This window comes from Sparus aurata, chromosome 22 (genome assembly GCF_900880675.1).
Source record: "Sparus aurata chromosome 22, fSpaAur1.1, whole genome shotgun sequence".
Classification (NCBI taxonomy): Eukaryota; Metazoa; Chordata; class Actinopteri; order Spariformes; family Sparidae; genus Sparus; species Sparus aurata.
Window position 1 is genome coordinate 25312789 of NC_044208.1, and position 16778 is coordinate 25329566.

At 43.3% G+C, this 16778-nt stretch overlaps 1 protein-coding gene across 5 annotated transcripts in view; it reads left to right on the forward strand.

Annotated features, from left to right (window-relative positions):
• pak5 (p21 protein (Cdc42/Rac)-activated kinase 5) overlaps positions 1-16463 on the forward strand; it is a 79918-nt gene extending 63455 nt beyond the window's left edge. For all 5 annotated transcript variants that reach the window (XM_030404643.1, XM_030404640.1, XM_030404641.1 and 2 more), the window contains 8 exons: positions 5967-6176; positions 6259-6400; positions 6490-6644; positions 8251-8384; positions 12840-12966; positions 13426-13551; positions 13655-13789; positions 14319-16463. In XM_030404643.1, coding sequence (XP_030260503.1) covers positions 5967-6176; positions 6259-6400; positions 6490-6644; positions 8251-8384; positions 12840-12966; positions 13426-13551; positions 13655-13789; positions 14319-14474 — 1185 coding nt within the window. In that variant the 3' untranslated portion in view covers positions 14475-16463. The remainder of the gene's footprint in view (positions 1-5966; positions 6177-6258; positions 6401-6489; positions 6645-8250; positions 8385-12839; positions 12967-13425; positions 13552-13654; positions 13790-14318) is intronic.
• The last annotated feature ends 315 nt before the right edge of the window (positions 16464-16778 follow it).

Sequence of the window (16778 nt, forward strand, 5' to 3'; positions counted from 1 at the left end):
AAAGAGTTTGCATCCTAGTCATAATTTATTGTATTCATCTGTGAAACTACATCCCAGTCTCATGACAAACACGGTAATAGATCCGCCAGTGAGGGTTGACAGTTTGCCACGCTAAGGCATGGAAAATTACACAACTGTATGAAGGTGCTGTACCAACAGGGGGCAATGATGATGGGAGAGAAGGGTAAACGTGGTGAAAAGAGCCAGAAAGTACTCATAGGAAGGAGGTTTGGATTGAATAGTTTGGTCATTCATGAAACGTTCACTCATAAAGACCAGGGTTTGAACGCTGCTCTCTTTGAGTGGTGACTATCAACAAAGTAGTTATTTTAATCCAAACAACAATGCTTTCCTAAACATAACCAACCAGTTGTGGTGCATTTATTCAGATGTTGTTTAGGCAGGGCCAAACATGACAGTGACACGGTTGACCGGTGGGTCTATGACATGATTTGACACATTACAGGATTGGAAAATAATTGCGTAAAGGGGCTTTGATAGTGTTTACTCTAAACTGCAGAGCATATTGTATAAGCTACCAAACGGCTACAGTCGCTGTCTAGGAAATATGTTTCCACACAGGACTCCACACACCCCTGACAAGCCTGTCGAAACATTTCAGAGAAAATTACACAGATGTATCTCCACATTTAGCTCCACCTCCCATCCACCTGCAGTGCTTTCTCTCTCCCCATCTTCCTTCCCGTCTTTCTCTCATTCTCGCGCTGAACATTTGTTTTCTGGCCTTCCTGCCAGAGAGAGTCAGCTGTTAATCCATACTTCCATGAAGGAGGCAGGGGCTGTCACATACAGAATTACCCCTCTTCAGTAGCCAACGTCTCTGCACACAGATCAATTAATGGTCATGCTGACCAATCAACCAGAAAACTATTAATTACACGAAGAGTTACAGAGACTATACAAAGAGAGGCACAAAGGAATGTAGAAAACAGAGAAGAAATGAGAGACAGAAACAGGACGGGTACAAAGTGAAAGAGAAAATACCAGAACCAGATATGAAATCAAGGTACAGCATCTCTAGTCGCAGTGGCGGACTCAGGATGTTTAACGATCGGGGGAAAAGAAAAATAGGGCACCACATGTATGCGGGGGGACAGCAGTGCGCAGAAAGTCATGATATGTGAGGGTACTCCATTTTGTCCACTGAAAGGGACATCGAAGAGGGCACTTTATCATGTTTAATCTACCGTGGGGGCATCGAAGAGGGCACTTTATCATGTTTAATCTACCGCGGGGGCATCGAAAAGGGCACTTTATCGTGTTTAATCTACCGCGGGGGCATCCAAGAGGGCACTTTATCGTGTTTAACTTACCGCGGGGCATCGAAGAGGGCACTTTATCGTGTTAAACTTACCGCGGGGGCATCGAAGAGGGCACTTTATCATGTTTAATCTACCGCGGGGGCATCGAAGAGGGCACTTTATCATGTTTAATCTACCGCGGGGCATCCAAGAGTGCACTTTATCATGTGTATCTACCGCGGGGGCATCGAAGAGGGCACTTATACGGGGCATAAGGCACTTTAATCTACCGCGGGGGCATCGAAGAGGGCACTTTATCATGTTTAATCTACCGCGGGGGCATCGAAGAGGGCACTTTATCATGTTTAATCTACCGCGGGAGCATCGAAGAGGGCACTTTATCATGTTTAATCTACCGCGGGGGCATCGAAGAGGGCACTTTATCATGTTTAATCTACCGCGGGGGCATCGAAGAGGGCACTTTCGCAGTGTTTTTCCGAACAGAGATATAGTTAAAAGTATGACTAAATTCTAACAGATCTGGCAAAAAGCAGGGTAATAATTTGCAGCGTTTTCAAATTAATTGTGTGTTTTAACTATGATCACATGATATGAACCTGAAATAACAAAAATAATATGAAAAAGTGCAAAGAATATATACAAATAAAAAGAGCTTTAAAATAAATTCTGGTCACCAATTAACACTTTTCAGAGTAATTCACAAGAGAATATGGATTTAGCTGGCTTAAAGAAGTATTTTTTATCACTACTACAAAGATGGTCTTTTCTTAAAGGTGGGCTGTCTTTGCAGTATAAAGACACAAATATTTATAAAAATGGTTCTAAAACCGGCCTGTGGTATTTGTTTGTGCTTACTAAATAGGTAAAAAATCTACAACTACAACAATACATTGAAAACTCACGCTAGTGGTGGATGTACTGCGAGTTGATTTGAAACAAGAAACAAATATGACACCCAGCTGGTAACGAACAATCTCAAGTTACAGCTCAACAGTACAGTTATTGTAGCCTCTATTTACAAACTGTCTCTGTCACAGCTGAACAGTACAAAAAGTATGTTTAAGATAACATTATAGGCAAGAAATATGCGATGCAGTCACAGAATCTTGGTTAATATTTCATCAGGACTGCCAAGTTTTACAGTTTGATCTGAGTTTGGCTCTCTCAATCTGTAGCTGTGAATATAATTACAACCACAGAGAAAAACTGCAAGAATAATTGGATTTACACAGCTGTGTCATCTGCGTAGAAGGAGCATCTTATGTTTGCAAATGATGCAGAGAGGCTACAAACAGTGTGGTGTGTGTAGAGAACAAAACTAGTCAGTGATATGACTCTCAACAGTTCTACACTTCCCTTTATAATGGATGCTTCTAACAGGCTGTCACCAATAAATAAATACGTTTTTCAAGAGCAGATTTCAAGGAAGCCGATGAAATAGAGAGAAAATGAGAAGAGGTTTTAGAGTACATACAAATTCCAGTTTTGTATGTCAGGAAAATTTCCCAGCAACACGACTTAGTATTAATATCATGTTTTATAGCTTATGGCTTCCCCCCTCGTGCATGAAGCAGCTGCACTGGATTCTGGCATTTGGCGAGTGTGATGCAGCCTCAGATGTGCTCCAGTGGAGCAGCGGGAGAGACTGAGATACCCGAGAGACTCCACAGACAAGAGCAAACAAACCCTCCACGCATTATTGGCTGTGTAATGTAACCATATGTTTCCAGTGTAAGCTACACATGGTGATTATTTTGTAGCCAACTTATTATACAGATCTGCCGCAGTAGAAGATTGTAGAGCAGGTAACGCGGCAGTAGGAGGCAGAAGATGATGCTCGTCGATGCAACAGCGGGGGGTAACAGAAAGATAAGGCGGGCCCCCGATCTCATTTCTTTATATGTTCTTTATATCATTCTCCGAAGCTTTCAGCGCCCCATTAGAGCCATTATACAGGTGTGTGTACTGCTATCACCGCGCTGCACCATCCATTCCTTCACACACACTGAGACCATTCGCTGAGAGGAATAACTGGGTTTGCTGATGTAGATCCCAGGGTGCCTTGATGAAAAACCATTTAACCTGCATGCTTCAGTAAATAGCCACTCATAGAAACTGCCACAGAGAATGCAAAGAGAAGCAGGATTGGAAGTGATGTGGGAGAAGGTCAATTTTTCTTTTTCTTCTTACGTATAGTTTATTATGACCACTTGCTGAGTCGTCGGGCTACAAAAATATATGTACAGTATGTGTAAGGAATTTAAAGATTTGAGACGTATTAAAGCTTGTGCATGAATCCAAAATGCTAAAAGATCAGACTATATGGTGCATTCATTATATTTGATTTGATGCTTTATGTATTCTAAATCAAATATAGGCCATAGTGAGGAGCTGGCAGAGGAATAAATGCAGCCTAATTTGCCTTGTGATGTTTGCAGCGGTGGTAAGAAGAAGAAGAAGAAGAAGAAGGGAGGGGAAAAAAAGGAAGAAAAAAAAACAAGGAATCATCTGGCAGCTTAAGAATCACTATTCTTCTCGGCTCACGGACCTTGTAACAAACCCAGCCCTCTCTCTCCGCTCGCATTCTCTGCCTTTTCTTCTCCTCCCTTCATTCAGCCCACTCACACCACTGAAGTAAATCCTTCTTTCTCCCTGCTGTTGTTGGGAGCCGGTGGGGATGTAACAGTAGACAGCACGGAGAGTTGGCCACACACAGACGACACACACACACACACTCCCTCTCTCTCCTTTCTTTCTCTCTCTCTGTGTTTTGTGGCGACTGCGAGCTCAGTGCCGCAGCTCTCGGTGACAAATTGATGTTGCGGCACTTTCCCTTTCTGCAGCCTTAGCATAAAAACTGGCCGAACGATGTTCCACCGCGGAATTCAATTTCACAGTTGAGTTAGGTTGTTGATTACCCTGCCAAACTCAGATTAATGCGCGTTTAACCAACATGGATCAGGAGACCCTTGGCTGACAGCCAGCCAGCGGTGCCGGCCAGCGATAGTGGGGGAGGCGAGACTGGGCCGTCCCAGCAGCGCGGCCCCCCCTTCCCACCCTTACACCTGCCTGAGAGTGATTGATTAAAAGAGTTCACACCATGTAATTATACACCATCATGAGGGCTCCTCCTCCTGCCCTGTCTATCCACCAGTGTGTGTGTGTGTGTGTGTGTGTGTACAGTATGTGTGTTACGGAGAAACAAATAAATGGAAAGAGGAAGAGAGGGAGGTGTTTTATTATCTCTTGAGAATTTATGAGGAAAAGAATCACGCTGGTTAAAGAGCATTTGTCGGGAGGTGTGGCGGAGGTAATTTAATTTATTCTCCGTAGGGTGGAGGCAGCGCGATCCAGTACTGTCTGTGTGGAGCTCCGTATGTTCTGTTCAAGTCCACACTGAGGTACTGATATTTAGCCGTTAGATAAACAACAGTAGACTGACACTAAGTAGAGCGCATACCTCCGCCAAGCCCCGCCAGCCCCCTCAAATAACAAATAATACAAATTTAAATACACTAGATGCAGATTTTTGTTCATTGCCAGCATCAAATCATCAGATACCATCCACCTTAATATGCCTGTTTTATTTTATCAAGTTTCAACAGAAATATTGAAAGAAACTTTAAAGAAAGTGAGGAAAAAAACTCAAATGTAACAGTTATTTTTTAAACAATTGAGGTTATAAAATGTATTTGCACTTTTATTCCTATAACATAATGTGCTTAGAATTTAAATGATGTTTTGTTATTGTCTTAACCAAAATTATGATTACGTGTAATTACATAATCAGATTACGAAAAATAATTTATTATCATCAGCGTAGATTGCATTTGAAAAAAATGTTTAATTTGATTAAAGTAACATTATCAGAGAGTATTTTATTTTATTTTTTAGATTGTGTCATTAATATGTGTCAAATATTATAATTATGTAAATGTGTGATATTTTGACGTGATCTGAAAGTCAAAATATTTAGGTTTTATCGCTTTTTAGACTCTATTTGATTACTTTAGTAACCGACTACATGTCAACATAATCTGAATCACTTCTCAGTGTTGGTAGATATTTTTTGTCATCGTTTTCCATCTATTTCCTGTTTTTATTTGATCTATGATCAGGTAAACACGATGACATACAGTAGATGTTGATGAAATCAGTACCGTGTGGTCACTTGTGTTGACATTCTCCTTAAGGTTTGAGTGTGTGTGTGTGCGCACCAGGCTTATGATGAGTCAGACAGGCTCAGCTGACTCATACAACTGAGCTTTTATTAGCTTCAGCTCTACTTTCTCACTGTGTGTGTCAGTGCGAGTGTACACCAGCACTAACGCTCCTGCACCGCTTTAAAGGGACACTCAGGTGTTTCTTGGATCTTAAGGATGAGGTGTGTCCCAGATCCCGGCGCTCCCCCGGGCTCCTGGTTGATGAATGGAGTCGTTGAGGAGCGTTGTGGGGTGGTAATGATAATGTACGGTCCCTGTCCTGTGGACTAAATGTCCTCTGTTAGGTCTGTCGAGGGCTAATGTACCTGCAGACACACCTGGAAGTGGAGCTGGCGTTTTGTGTGTGATCATACATTCACACTGCTGCATCCACGGTAGTTCATACACGGCTCACAAGCCTCACTGTTCTTTTTTCATTTAAATCCACCAATCAAATAACCTTTTTCATTCTCTTCTCCAGGGTGACTATGAGCGTCCGTTACGTGACGGCAGCCCGCAGGTTTTGAGCGGCGACACTTACCCCCGAGGGCCTTTCAAGCAGCCGCAGAGCCACAGCAAGCCGCCTGGTTACCCCCCAGCACACCTGCCCTACCCTCCAGTCTTTCACCATTACAAACCTTCACCCTACCACCACCCCCCTTCCCAGCCCAGCCCACCGTACACCCCTCAGGTACAGTATGTTCACTTCGATGATTAGATCAGGCATCTCTCTGTTTCTCTGACACTCTGTTTGTGTGTGTTTTTAAACACAGGGGGCCTATTCACAGCCTTCGTCACCTTACATCCCCCCGGGGGCCTACCCGCCTCCATCCTGGGGGTCCAGCTCCGACACTCAGCCCTCCAGAGTCTCTCATGAGCAGTTCAGAGCTGCACTCCAGCTGGTGGTCAACCCAGGTGAGAAACAGATGCTGAAACACATGTCATGTCAGTTTCCGTTTCTGTCGTGCGTCAGAATTGAGCTATGTTTTCGTGCCGACCCACAGGCGACCCTCGGGAATACCTGGACAGCTTTATCAAAATCGGAGAGGGCTCCACAGGCATCGTGTGCATCGCCAGCGAGAAGCACAGCGGCAAGCAGGTGGCCGTGAAGAAGATGGACCTCAGGAAACAGCAGAGGAGAGAGCTGCTCTTTAATGAGGTGTGAGAGACTGACAGACGCTGCAGCACACTTTCCTCAAACTCAGACTAAATCTCTGGTTCTGTTTGCGAGTGTTTATTCATTTGGAGGCTGGATGCTGCTACTTTAGGTCAGTTTGGGGCGGCTGTGGCTCAGTGGGTAGAGCGGGTCGTCTAGTGATGAGTAGGTCACCAGTTCGAATCCCAGCTCCCCCTAGTTGCATGTCGAAGTGTCCTTGAGCAAGATACTGAACCCCAAATTGCTCCTGATGAGCAGTTGGCGCCTTGCATGGCAGCCTCCGTCATCAGTGTATGAATGTGTGTGAATGGGTGAATGTGGCATGTGTTGTACAGCGCTTTGAGCTGTCGTTAGACTGGAAAAGCGCTATAAAAATGCAGACCATTTACCATTTACCCAGATAAATAACACCCACTCAGATTGTTGATGGCTCAAACACGCAGAGGAGAGATGAATCTTGGTTTAAAAAGCATCATTTTGGTTCAAACGGAGCAACAAAGCAAAACGGCAGCTTCAGTTTGCCTCTCTTCTCCTGACACACATCCATGGCAATCAAACCACAAGAATATTTTTGCATCTTTAATTTCATTTTTCACCAAAAATTAAGTGCCGCTCAGACTGAAAACCCTCTGCGAGAAAAATTATTCATGGCTGTTTCTTTTCACGGTTTGCTAACTGTTGAAAAATGAACTTGTGATTGCTCGTTTAGCAGAAAAATGAGAATTGAGTAACGGGAGAACCATGGATTTCATTTATCAAGCTATGTTGCACTGATCCTATTTTGGTTCTATGTGTGTGTGTGTGTGTGTGTGTGTGTGTGTGTGTGTGTGTGTGTGTGTGTGTGTGTGTGTGTGTAGGGGGGGTCGAGAGTATCCATGTATGTACGCATGTGAGCATGTGTGTGCAGTGAACACAGACGTGGGTGTTCAGTTGGGAACTAATTTGCTTCGTGTAATCCTATTAATTTCTGAGTGTTACCCTTTTATAGTTAAGCCTCCAGAACATGTTCACGTTAGACAATGGAAAGTTAAAATTAATAAATAAAAACAATTATAAGAGCATGTTTTTATACAATATTTACATGTTATATTAATTATTTTGAGCACATTTAAAAAGCATCCTGAAATGTGATTTTATGTATCGATATAAATACAGTATTGAATTTAAAGGGGCAAAAAATTCAGACTCAGAATGTTTGTATTTATATTATTAATGAGGTAATTAAACAAGCTGTTCTCACAGGTCCCCAACACTGTTTGAAGCTAGAAAGGTGGCAGGGTCCGCCACATATAAGCAAAATAAAACAGTATGAATTTGTCCTTTTAAGGTAATTTTTTTTCCAGTTTAATGAGTCACAAAAACAAATAAAGTTTGCCAAAGATTAATATAGATCTTTCTCTTCTGATTATTATTTCTTCCCTCAAACTACGTAATGCACCTTTAACAATGGATAATAATGATAATGATAGCTGTGTTACATATATATAGGCGTATATGCAGCGTTTTCCTCGTCTGAATATATAATTTATCGGCCAGCGTTTGTGAGAGTTCATCACGTCGATAGAAACTGAAGAAGTAAATCAATCTTTTATCTGTGTGTGTGTTTCAGGTGGTGATCATGAGGGACTACCATCACGAGAACGTGGTCGACATGTACAACAGCTACCTGGTGGGGGACGAGCTGTGGGTCGTCATGGAGTTTCTCGAGGGCGGGGCGCTGACGGACATCGTGACTCACACCAGGTAACCTCTCGTGAAAACAGAGAAGTGAAGCAAGAACAGCAGCGTACAAAAACGAAAATAGTCAAAGAGCAACAACAGCAGACGTAGAAGAGTTACAAGTTAAATTTTTTAAGGATTACTTGCAAGCAGCAACCAATCAAAAGGAATTTTAAACAAGGGGAATGATTTTAGAACCAGCTAAAGAATAGAATTTTATCTACTGGATTATATCAGGGTTGATGCCACGTTGTGAAAATAACCAGAAATTCATCCCCCTTGTTAACCTGCCCCCCCCCTCCACGCCCCGAGAATTAGAGGGAGTGCAGTTGTTTAACTGAATATGTTTGTCCAGTCCGCCTGACTCATTGATCCTTTATCTGACTGAGGTTTGTGCAGGACTGAATCTATGACTCGGCTCTGAATGATCCGCAGCCTAAATGTGCTGCCGATTGATAAATCCATGGGGCTCTCTGTGGCGCTAAAGCATCAAATGGATTTGTGTCCTTTTCGCTCAGTTCTACCTTTCAGTCAGTTTCATCTTGGATCTATAATATCCTATAAGCTATATACTATATATAGTCAATTCTATAGTATATAAGTTTCGCCTAGCTTAGCATAAAGATTGGAAGCAGGGAAACAGCTAGCATGCCACAATCCATCTTCCAGCACCTCTGAGTGTAAAAAAGGCAAGTTTTCATGAGGTTGTCAGAGCACAGAGGCAGGCAGGTTGAAAAACTAAAAGCAAGCGTTTACGACAGCTGATGTCGAAAGTCCAAAATACAAAAAACAAGCATCAAAAGGCTGGCAAGTACAAACCAGTCAGTAAAACACGATAAAGAGACAGGACCAGGGAACAGGCGGTGAGGAATCCACAGGCTAAAAAACACAGAAATGATTAATTAATGGAACACAGGTGAGCAGGAAAAAGGTCGGGAAAACAGACAAAGACAGGAAGCAGAGAGTAAAACATGACACTTACAATATAGTCCTCAAAATAAAACAGGAAATGACCAAACCATAACACAGCAGAGAGGACACTTCATTTTGTGTTTCCCGCACTTTCCATTCTTAATGTTAAGCTAAGCTAACTGTCTGCTAACATGAAAGTGGTATCAATCTTGTCAGTTAACTCTTGGCAAAAAAGTACATTTCCCAAAATGACGAACTATTCCTTTAAAAGCCTGTAATAGCTGTTTTTCACAGACTCAATGGGAGACGTCCTCCATTGTTGTTTGAATGACTGAGTACATGACATGTGCTGGTCACGGCGGCGACATCAAACTGGCTTAACTGGCAACGAGCGAGCAGAGACGTGTTGTTTAAAATCACACGGTCGTTTGATTTCAAAAAACCTCGACGACGACGAGCGAATCCACGAGACAAGCGGGACAGATGGGCCGCAATTCAGCCCCCATGCGTTTGATAGTTTGAGGATTATTGTTCTCCCAAGTTTTACCTAATTGCTTCTCTGTTGTCGAGTCGTGTTTCTGAGCTGCCGCCTCATTGTTTTAAGCTTACTTTGCGCTTGGTGTTTAATTACAGTCATTTGCGTGGAGTGTCAGCATTAGCAGTGCGCGGTGTCGGATGCTAATAACACGCTTTGGCGAGGCTGAGCACCGCTGCTACCGTGAAGCATTCTGAACAGTCTTCCCACACAGATGTTTGCCAGTGTGTGTGCTCAGTGTGTGTGTGTGTTCAGTGTGTGTGTGTGTGTGTTCAGTGTGTGTGTGTGAGAGAGAGAGAGAGGGAGGGAGAGTTTCAGTGTGCCCATGAGTGCTTTTATAAGTGCTAATGGAAATAAAGAGGATATTATTGGGCACACATGTTATCTCATTTAACTCGCCCATTTTCCCCTTTTTGATGAGTCTGCTGAATTTTAAGTAAATGTGTGTCTTTTTAAAATATTTTAACTGGTGTGGAAAAAACAAACATGTCGCTGAAATGGATCTCAGCATCTAAATATCATTAAAATCTCCTTATTAGAATTCACTTTGGTTTTAAAACCACATAAATCGGCCGCTTGATTTATGGTAAAGACGTTATACATCACATAGACGTCGATAGTTGAAGGAACACGACAGTTTTGTTCTCAGCCATTTTCTGCTATATCTGTCCAGGTGAAAGCGTCGTGCTATTTCTGTTCAGCCTTTTGTTGAGGAAATAGCTGCCTGCCCGCCTCGCGTTGCGCAAGCCTCATCAGGTCACACACACGGATACACGAACACACACTCATCTCAACACACAGGCAAGTCAGCAGCGGCAGAACCGTGTCCGTCAGTGTTCCCGGACTGTTTCCCCTCACGTTCAGATTTCAATTACACCTTGGGGTTTGTTAATGAGCTGCACTTCACGGAGGTTTTATCCAGTGTAAGTGCAAAACGCAGATATATGTGTGTGCGCGTAGGTGCGTGCGTAATTCCCCTCCCCTTGGCAACCTTTACTGGCTCATTAAAACTGTTTTTCACTTTGTGTTTGAAACAATTTTCTATTCCAGTGATCCTGTTTCTCTGTTCAGGTGTGCGTGTTCATTCCCGCGCGTGTGTGTGTGTGTGTGTGTGTGTGTGAGGGATGGAGGAGGGTGTGCTGACGTGAATGAGGCGACGGTAAAAGGTGAATTGTTCTTGCGCACACTCCTCCATCCCGATCACTTTGACTTAGCCAGTTGTTTTCCCATCAGCAGAAGGCTCATTTATCTCTGGTGATTGTAAATGCATACATGTGTGACAACAGAGTCTGCTGCAGTGTTTGCGTTGATGTGTGTGTGTGTGTGTGTGTGTGTGTGTGTGTGTGTGTTGCCTGGGGGTTATTTTTTAAGTTTGTAACCTAACAGTAGAATATTTTAGACTGATTGGTGACATAAAGTCAGGTGTGTGTCAAAGAAAGCATGTATAGCTGCGTGTGTGTACTTCATCTACATACCACATGTATGTTTGTTTCCTCGCTCTCCGCCTGCGAACGAGCGTGTCTCTGTTCCTGCACATGTACTTGTATGTGTGCGCACACACACTCATGAACACACAGCCCAGCCCGGCCCGGCCCGGCCAGCTGGGTCTAGATGTTAATGTTCAGTGGAGCCGTGAGTTTCTGTGTGAGCTCAGTCAGACGCACTGCATCGCCCCGGCCCTCCATATGGGACCCTCCTGCCCGCCCTGCACATCGCAGCTACAGCCGCTGCAGGCTACACGGGGATATTTCTGCTCCGTCTTCATTGTGTTCAGCTGTAATCTCTTCAGAACGACTGCGGACTCGGTCTGTGCTGTCGCCTGAACAACAGTCGTAAAAACTGCCACTAAAAAAAAAAAGTGTGTTATGACATGAAATATCAAGCGGTACCTTCTGTAGGTTTTGATTTATTGGCGTCTTTGTTGTAATTTTGTTGGAAGTGCTTGTAACGATTCAACACACAAACTTTTATTTACAATTCAAACCCACCTTCATGTTCCCATAATGCACCACAGAGAGAGACAATACAGGGATCAATAAAACAAGCAAGTGGATTAAACAGATACACTACAAACTGTGTACAGTAAATAAATCAAATTCATAGAAGATTCAACAGATTTTTTTTTAATATATAAAGAAATTAGATATCTATACATATACAGAAAACATATGAAAACACTAGAATGTATACATGTTTAGATATTAACGGTCATAATTATGAGATAAATGTTGTCTTTTTTGTTAATATTATAATTTTGTAGTTTTTATCTCACAATTTTGCTTTTTTTCCCTCATAATTATGACTTACTATGGGAATATTTTGCCGCAAACTCAGTTTTCAACATGCAATAAAACTCAAATTCAAGAAATAATATATGGCAGGGTTCCCACGCGTCCTGGAAAACCTGGAAAATCTGGAAAACGTTTGACGAGTTTTCCAGTCATGGAACGAAAAAGTAGAATGGAAAATCTTGTGTTGGAACATTATTTGAATTTCCCCCAAACTACACAATACAGTATGATATCAGTAGTTTACTGTATAGTAATACAAAAATGTAGATTTTTCTTAAAAGGAAACCAGCTAGTTGTTTGTTTTAAGAGACTTCTCTTCTTTATTTGTATATTTATTATTGCTCTCGATGAAAGCAAAACTTCCAGCAACACTTTGTTACTGGTGTTCATGTTATTAGTCGCTGATGTTCAGGCAGCCATGAATAATACCCTGTAATTCACAAGAGCAAAAGGCATCATTATAAATTCATTAAGTAAGGAACATATTAGTGTACGGGCGCGCTTCCTGTGAGATCGTCACTGAAAAGGTCCTGGAAACTGATGGGGGAACCGTGTACGGATATGCAGATATGAACAAATGAATAAATACATTTGAAAAGTTATGCTTTGCTCTTCCTTCCTTGTTTCTCGCCCCCCCTGTGCCGCTGTAATAATTCACAAACAGTCCCTAAATCTTTAAGAGTTTGCTGTCACACTCATTGCTGATGTTGTGTGTGTGTTTTTGTGTTTGTCTCCCTACAGGATGAACGAGGAGCAGATCGCCACGGTGTGTTTGTCGGTGCTGAGGGCTCTGTCCTATCTGCACACACAGGGCGTCATCCACCGCGACATCAAGAGCGACTCCATTCTGCTGACCAGTGACGGCAGGGTGAGTGCTCGTGACGAGTGTGTGATACGTTATTCATTCCCATTTAAACAGGAGTCCTAATAAAACCCCAGGTGTTCATAACCAGTGTTACCAGACTTGTTCCTGTCACACACACACACACACACACACACTCTCACACACTCGCTGACCTTCTCCACGCGTGCCACTCCCGCCACTCGTCAACAGCCAGTGCCAGAAACTCATCATCATCAATTACCACTCGTGCCCCAGTAATTAAATCCTGCCTAATGCCTCCTAACGAGCTGATAAGACGTGATTAATTTTAGGATAATTAACCACTAATATGGGAGATTAGTGTCTTCTATAAAGGCTCTTCATCACAATGGGTCAGCGCACTTCTCCACATCAGACAAAGAGGTTCTGAACTAATGCGATCTCCTACTGTATGAGTGTGTCCTGAAGGCAACGTGGTGTGTTTGTGTGTGTGTGTGTTTGCAGATCAAGCTATCAGACTTCGGCTTTTGCGCCCAAGTTTCCAAAGAGGTGCCCAAGAGGAAGTCCCTCGTGGGCACCCCCTACTGGATGGCACCAGAGGTCATCTCTAGACTACCTTACGGGACCGAGGTGAGGAAGGCAAACACGCTAAAACTCCTCGAGACCATGTGAGCACGAGAGACCTCCCAATTGTTCCGAGTTGATTGTAATGAATGTTCTGGTGCGTGTCCAGGTGGATATCTGGTCTTTAGGCATCATGGTGATCGAGATGGTGGACGGAGAGCCCCCGTACTTCAACGAACCCCCTCTGCAGGCCATGAGGAGGATACGGGACAACCTGCCCCCGCGGCTAAAAGAGTCGCACAAGGTAAGAGAGACTCCGATACACCTGTCACTTACTTCTTAGTAAGAATGCATCTTGAATATTCCTAGCTGCATGCCCTTGTGTTAGGGTTTGGGCAAGATACTGAACCCCAAAACTGCTCCTGATGTGCTGGTCGGCACCTTGCATGGCAGCCACCACCATCACTTTCTCTTTGTTTTGTATACACAACCCTCGACACAGTGGCACTAAATACTAATGTGGTCGTGCTCACATGCCCAGAATGACAATAATAAGATGTTTGATGACGAGCAGGTAGAATGTTTACCGTGTTCATTAGCTTAGTTTAGCGACAAAAGTTCAAGTTTTTGAGACATTTCACTAAAAACTTTAATTTCCAACCTCATGGCGGTGCAGCGAGTACATTCAGGAGATAATCATCACGATTCATGAACGTTGGTCTTGTGGTCGACCGACTGTCTAGCTAGCATGGCTAAAAATTTATGCGCCATAATCTCAATAATAACAGATAAAGGAAAGGAACCAGAACTAAAGCTGGTGTTTGTGTCTGCAGGTGTCCTCGGTGCTGCGGTCCTTCCTGGACCTGATGCTGGTGAGGGAGCCGTCGCAGAGAGCCACGGCCCAGGAGCTCCTCCAGCACCCCTTCCTCAAGCTGTCTGGACCCCCTTCCTGCATCGTCCCCCTCATGAGACACTATCGCCACCGCTGACCCCTGCTGGCCCAAAGACCTGCCCTCCTCCACACTTAAAAAAAAAACAACACACACATAACACACACCACCAGGGTGGCACTGCCCTCACCCAGCCAAAACACCCCACCGCTCGGTGGCGTGCCACTGACACTCACACCTGTAACCGTGAAGTAGATTAGCTAGAGGAAATATCTAAGAAATACATTTTGAAAAAAAACACATGACAGAGAAAAAGAAGAAAAAAAAAAAAGAAGAAATCGTCGACCATTTTGAAACCTTGACCTGGAGTTGAAGCGTGTTACTACTGTGCCAGAGGAACTCACTAGACGTCCGGTAGACAAACGTGTGGGATGTGCTGGGTCTTCTCTCTTCCAAGACTGTGAGTCTTCAGCTCCGTGTAGAGTCGTAGTAGCCATCAGCGAGAGCCTGAGAGGGGGCGCTGCGAGCTGCTGACGAAGGTGGAGTGAACCCCGGGGGGGGCCCGACGCTGTGCTCCAGACCAGAGCAGCAGAGGGCAGAACAATCAGCTGCGTGCGGAGAGGGCTCTCTGACTGGTTATGACTGTTGTACGGCTGCTGCGGCAGTCAGTCAATCCACCTTAAGGACGTTGGGGGGAGGCGGGGCGCTGCTCGGCTGGTCGAACAGAGGCGAGCTCTCTCTCTCTTCTTGTAATCTCTCTTCTCACACACTAACAGTGAAAATGTATTTTAGAGAAACTTGTAAGTTTTTCTGTACAGTTTTGATAATTTGCAGTATTTTATCGTGTCGTAACCATTGTGATATGAGCAGTATTAAATAGAGTTTCTGCAGAGATCTTTCCTACTGTTTATAATCCAGTTTTTGCTTAAAGATATAAGAGATATCCCAAATAAAAAAACCCACCTTAACCTAACTGTTACTAAAAAATACTAAATATATTTATTATCTTACATTTGTAGACAGAACTTCCATTAAATGTTGGAGAAAAAAAAGGGTAATGTCAGAATTTTGTATGACGTTTTAAAGTATTTATTTATTTATTGCAATTGAAGGTTTATTTTTTGGTAGTGTGGCCTTTTTTTTTTTCTTTCTTTTGGTTCATTTTATTTGTTTGTTTCGTTGGGTTTTGATTAACATTTCTAAAAAGCGCGTCGGCAGACACTGATATCAGCTGTTTTATCATCCGAGCAATACCCCGAACCTATTTATGAAACCATGAAGCCCTGTATTTATGAGACTGTAATTTACAACATGCATTTAAATGTAGCACAGATTTGACGGCAAAAAAAGAAAGAGACGATATCTTTGGACGCAGACCGTTTTTTTTTGTGGTTTTTTTCTTCCTTTTTTTTATATATATTAGGAGCTTCATCCTGTTTTTTCTCTAAACGCTAAGAGGCGTCCATCCAAGACGCCTCAGCTGCCGCACAGATTTTAGGATGCTGATAAAAACAAAAAAAAAGGTCTCGTTTTCTACTCACATCCTCACTGTCATCATCTCACTCCTTATCCCGCCTCAAGTCAGAACACACACACACACACACACACACACACACACACACACACACAATCGCTATCACGGGAAACTGTGCTGCCATTCTCATCTCTGGTCGGACCGGGAAGAAACAGTGTAATCCTCCTCCCCGCATCGTTTTTACCCATCATTCACTGTGATATGTAAATATGACTGTGCGTACGTGAGTGTGTGTGTGTGTGTGTGTGTGTGTTTGTGTGTGTGTAAAAGAGTGTTTATCTCTGTACAACATCTGAAAGCGTGCGTGCCTGCGTGTGTGTGCGTGTGTGTGAGTGTGTGTGTAAAAGAGTGTTTATCTCTGTACAACATCTGAAAGCGTGCGTGCCTGCGTGTGTGTGCGTGTGTGTGAGTGTGTGTGCTGCTGGCTAATCCTCGACGATGTGTCAGGACTTGAATGAGTAACACTTATCTGTGGTGTTGGCTTGTACAGTGATATTGCATGTTTGTTATCAGTGAAGCTGGTTTCAATTAAAAAACGCCCATAAAAACATTGAGATGTGTTGCATGTGGATTTTTCCTTCATCACCCCTCTACAGTCTCCTCCTCCCTCTCCTCTTCCTCCTCTTCTTCTTCTTCTTCTTCTTCTTCTTCTTCTTCTTCTTCCTCTTCTTCTGTGTCTCATATCAAGCAGAGATTTTTTTTCTTTTGTCCAAACGGCACACTGTCAGATTATTCCAGGGGGGGAGTTCCTCTCAGTCATCAACAGTTTTTATTTCTCTCTATTTTGTTTTGGTTCTTCCATATTCTTTTTAAATCCAACAGTTTCTCATTTCCAACGATTTCACCCTAACTTCACCTCCCAGCAGAGA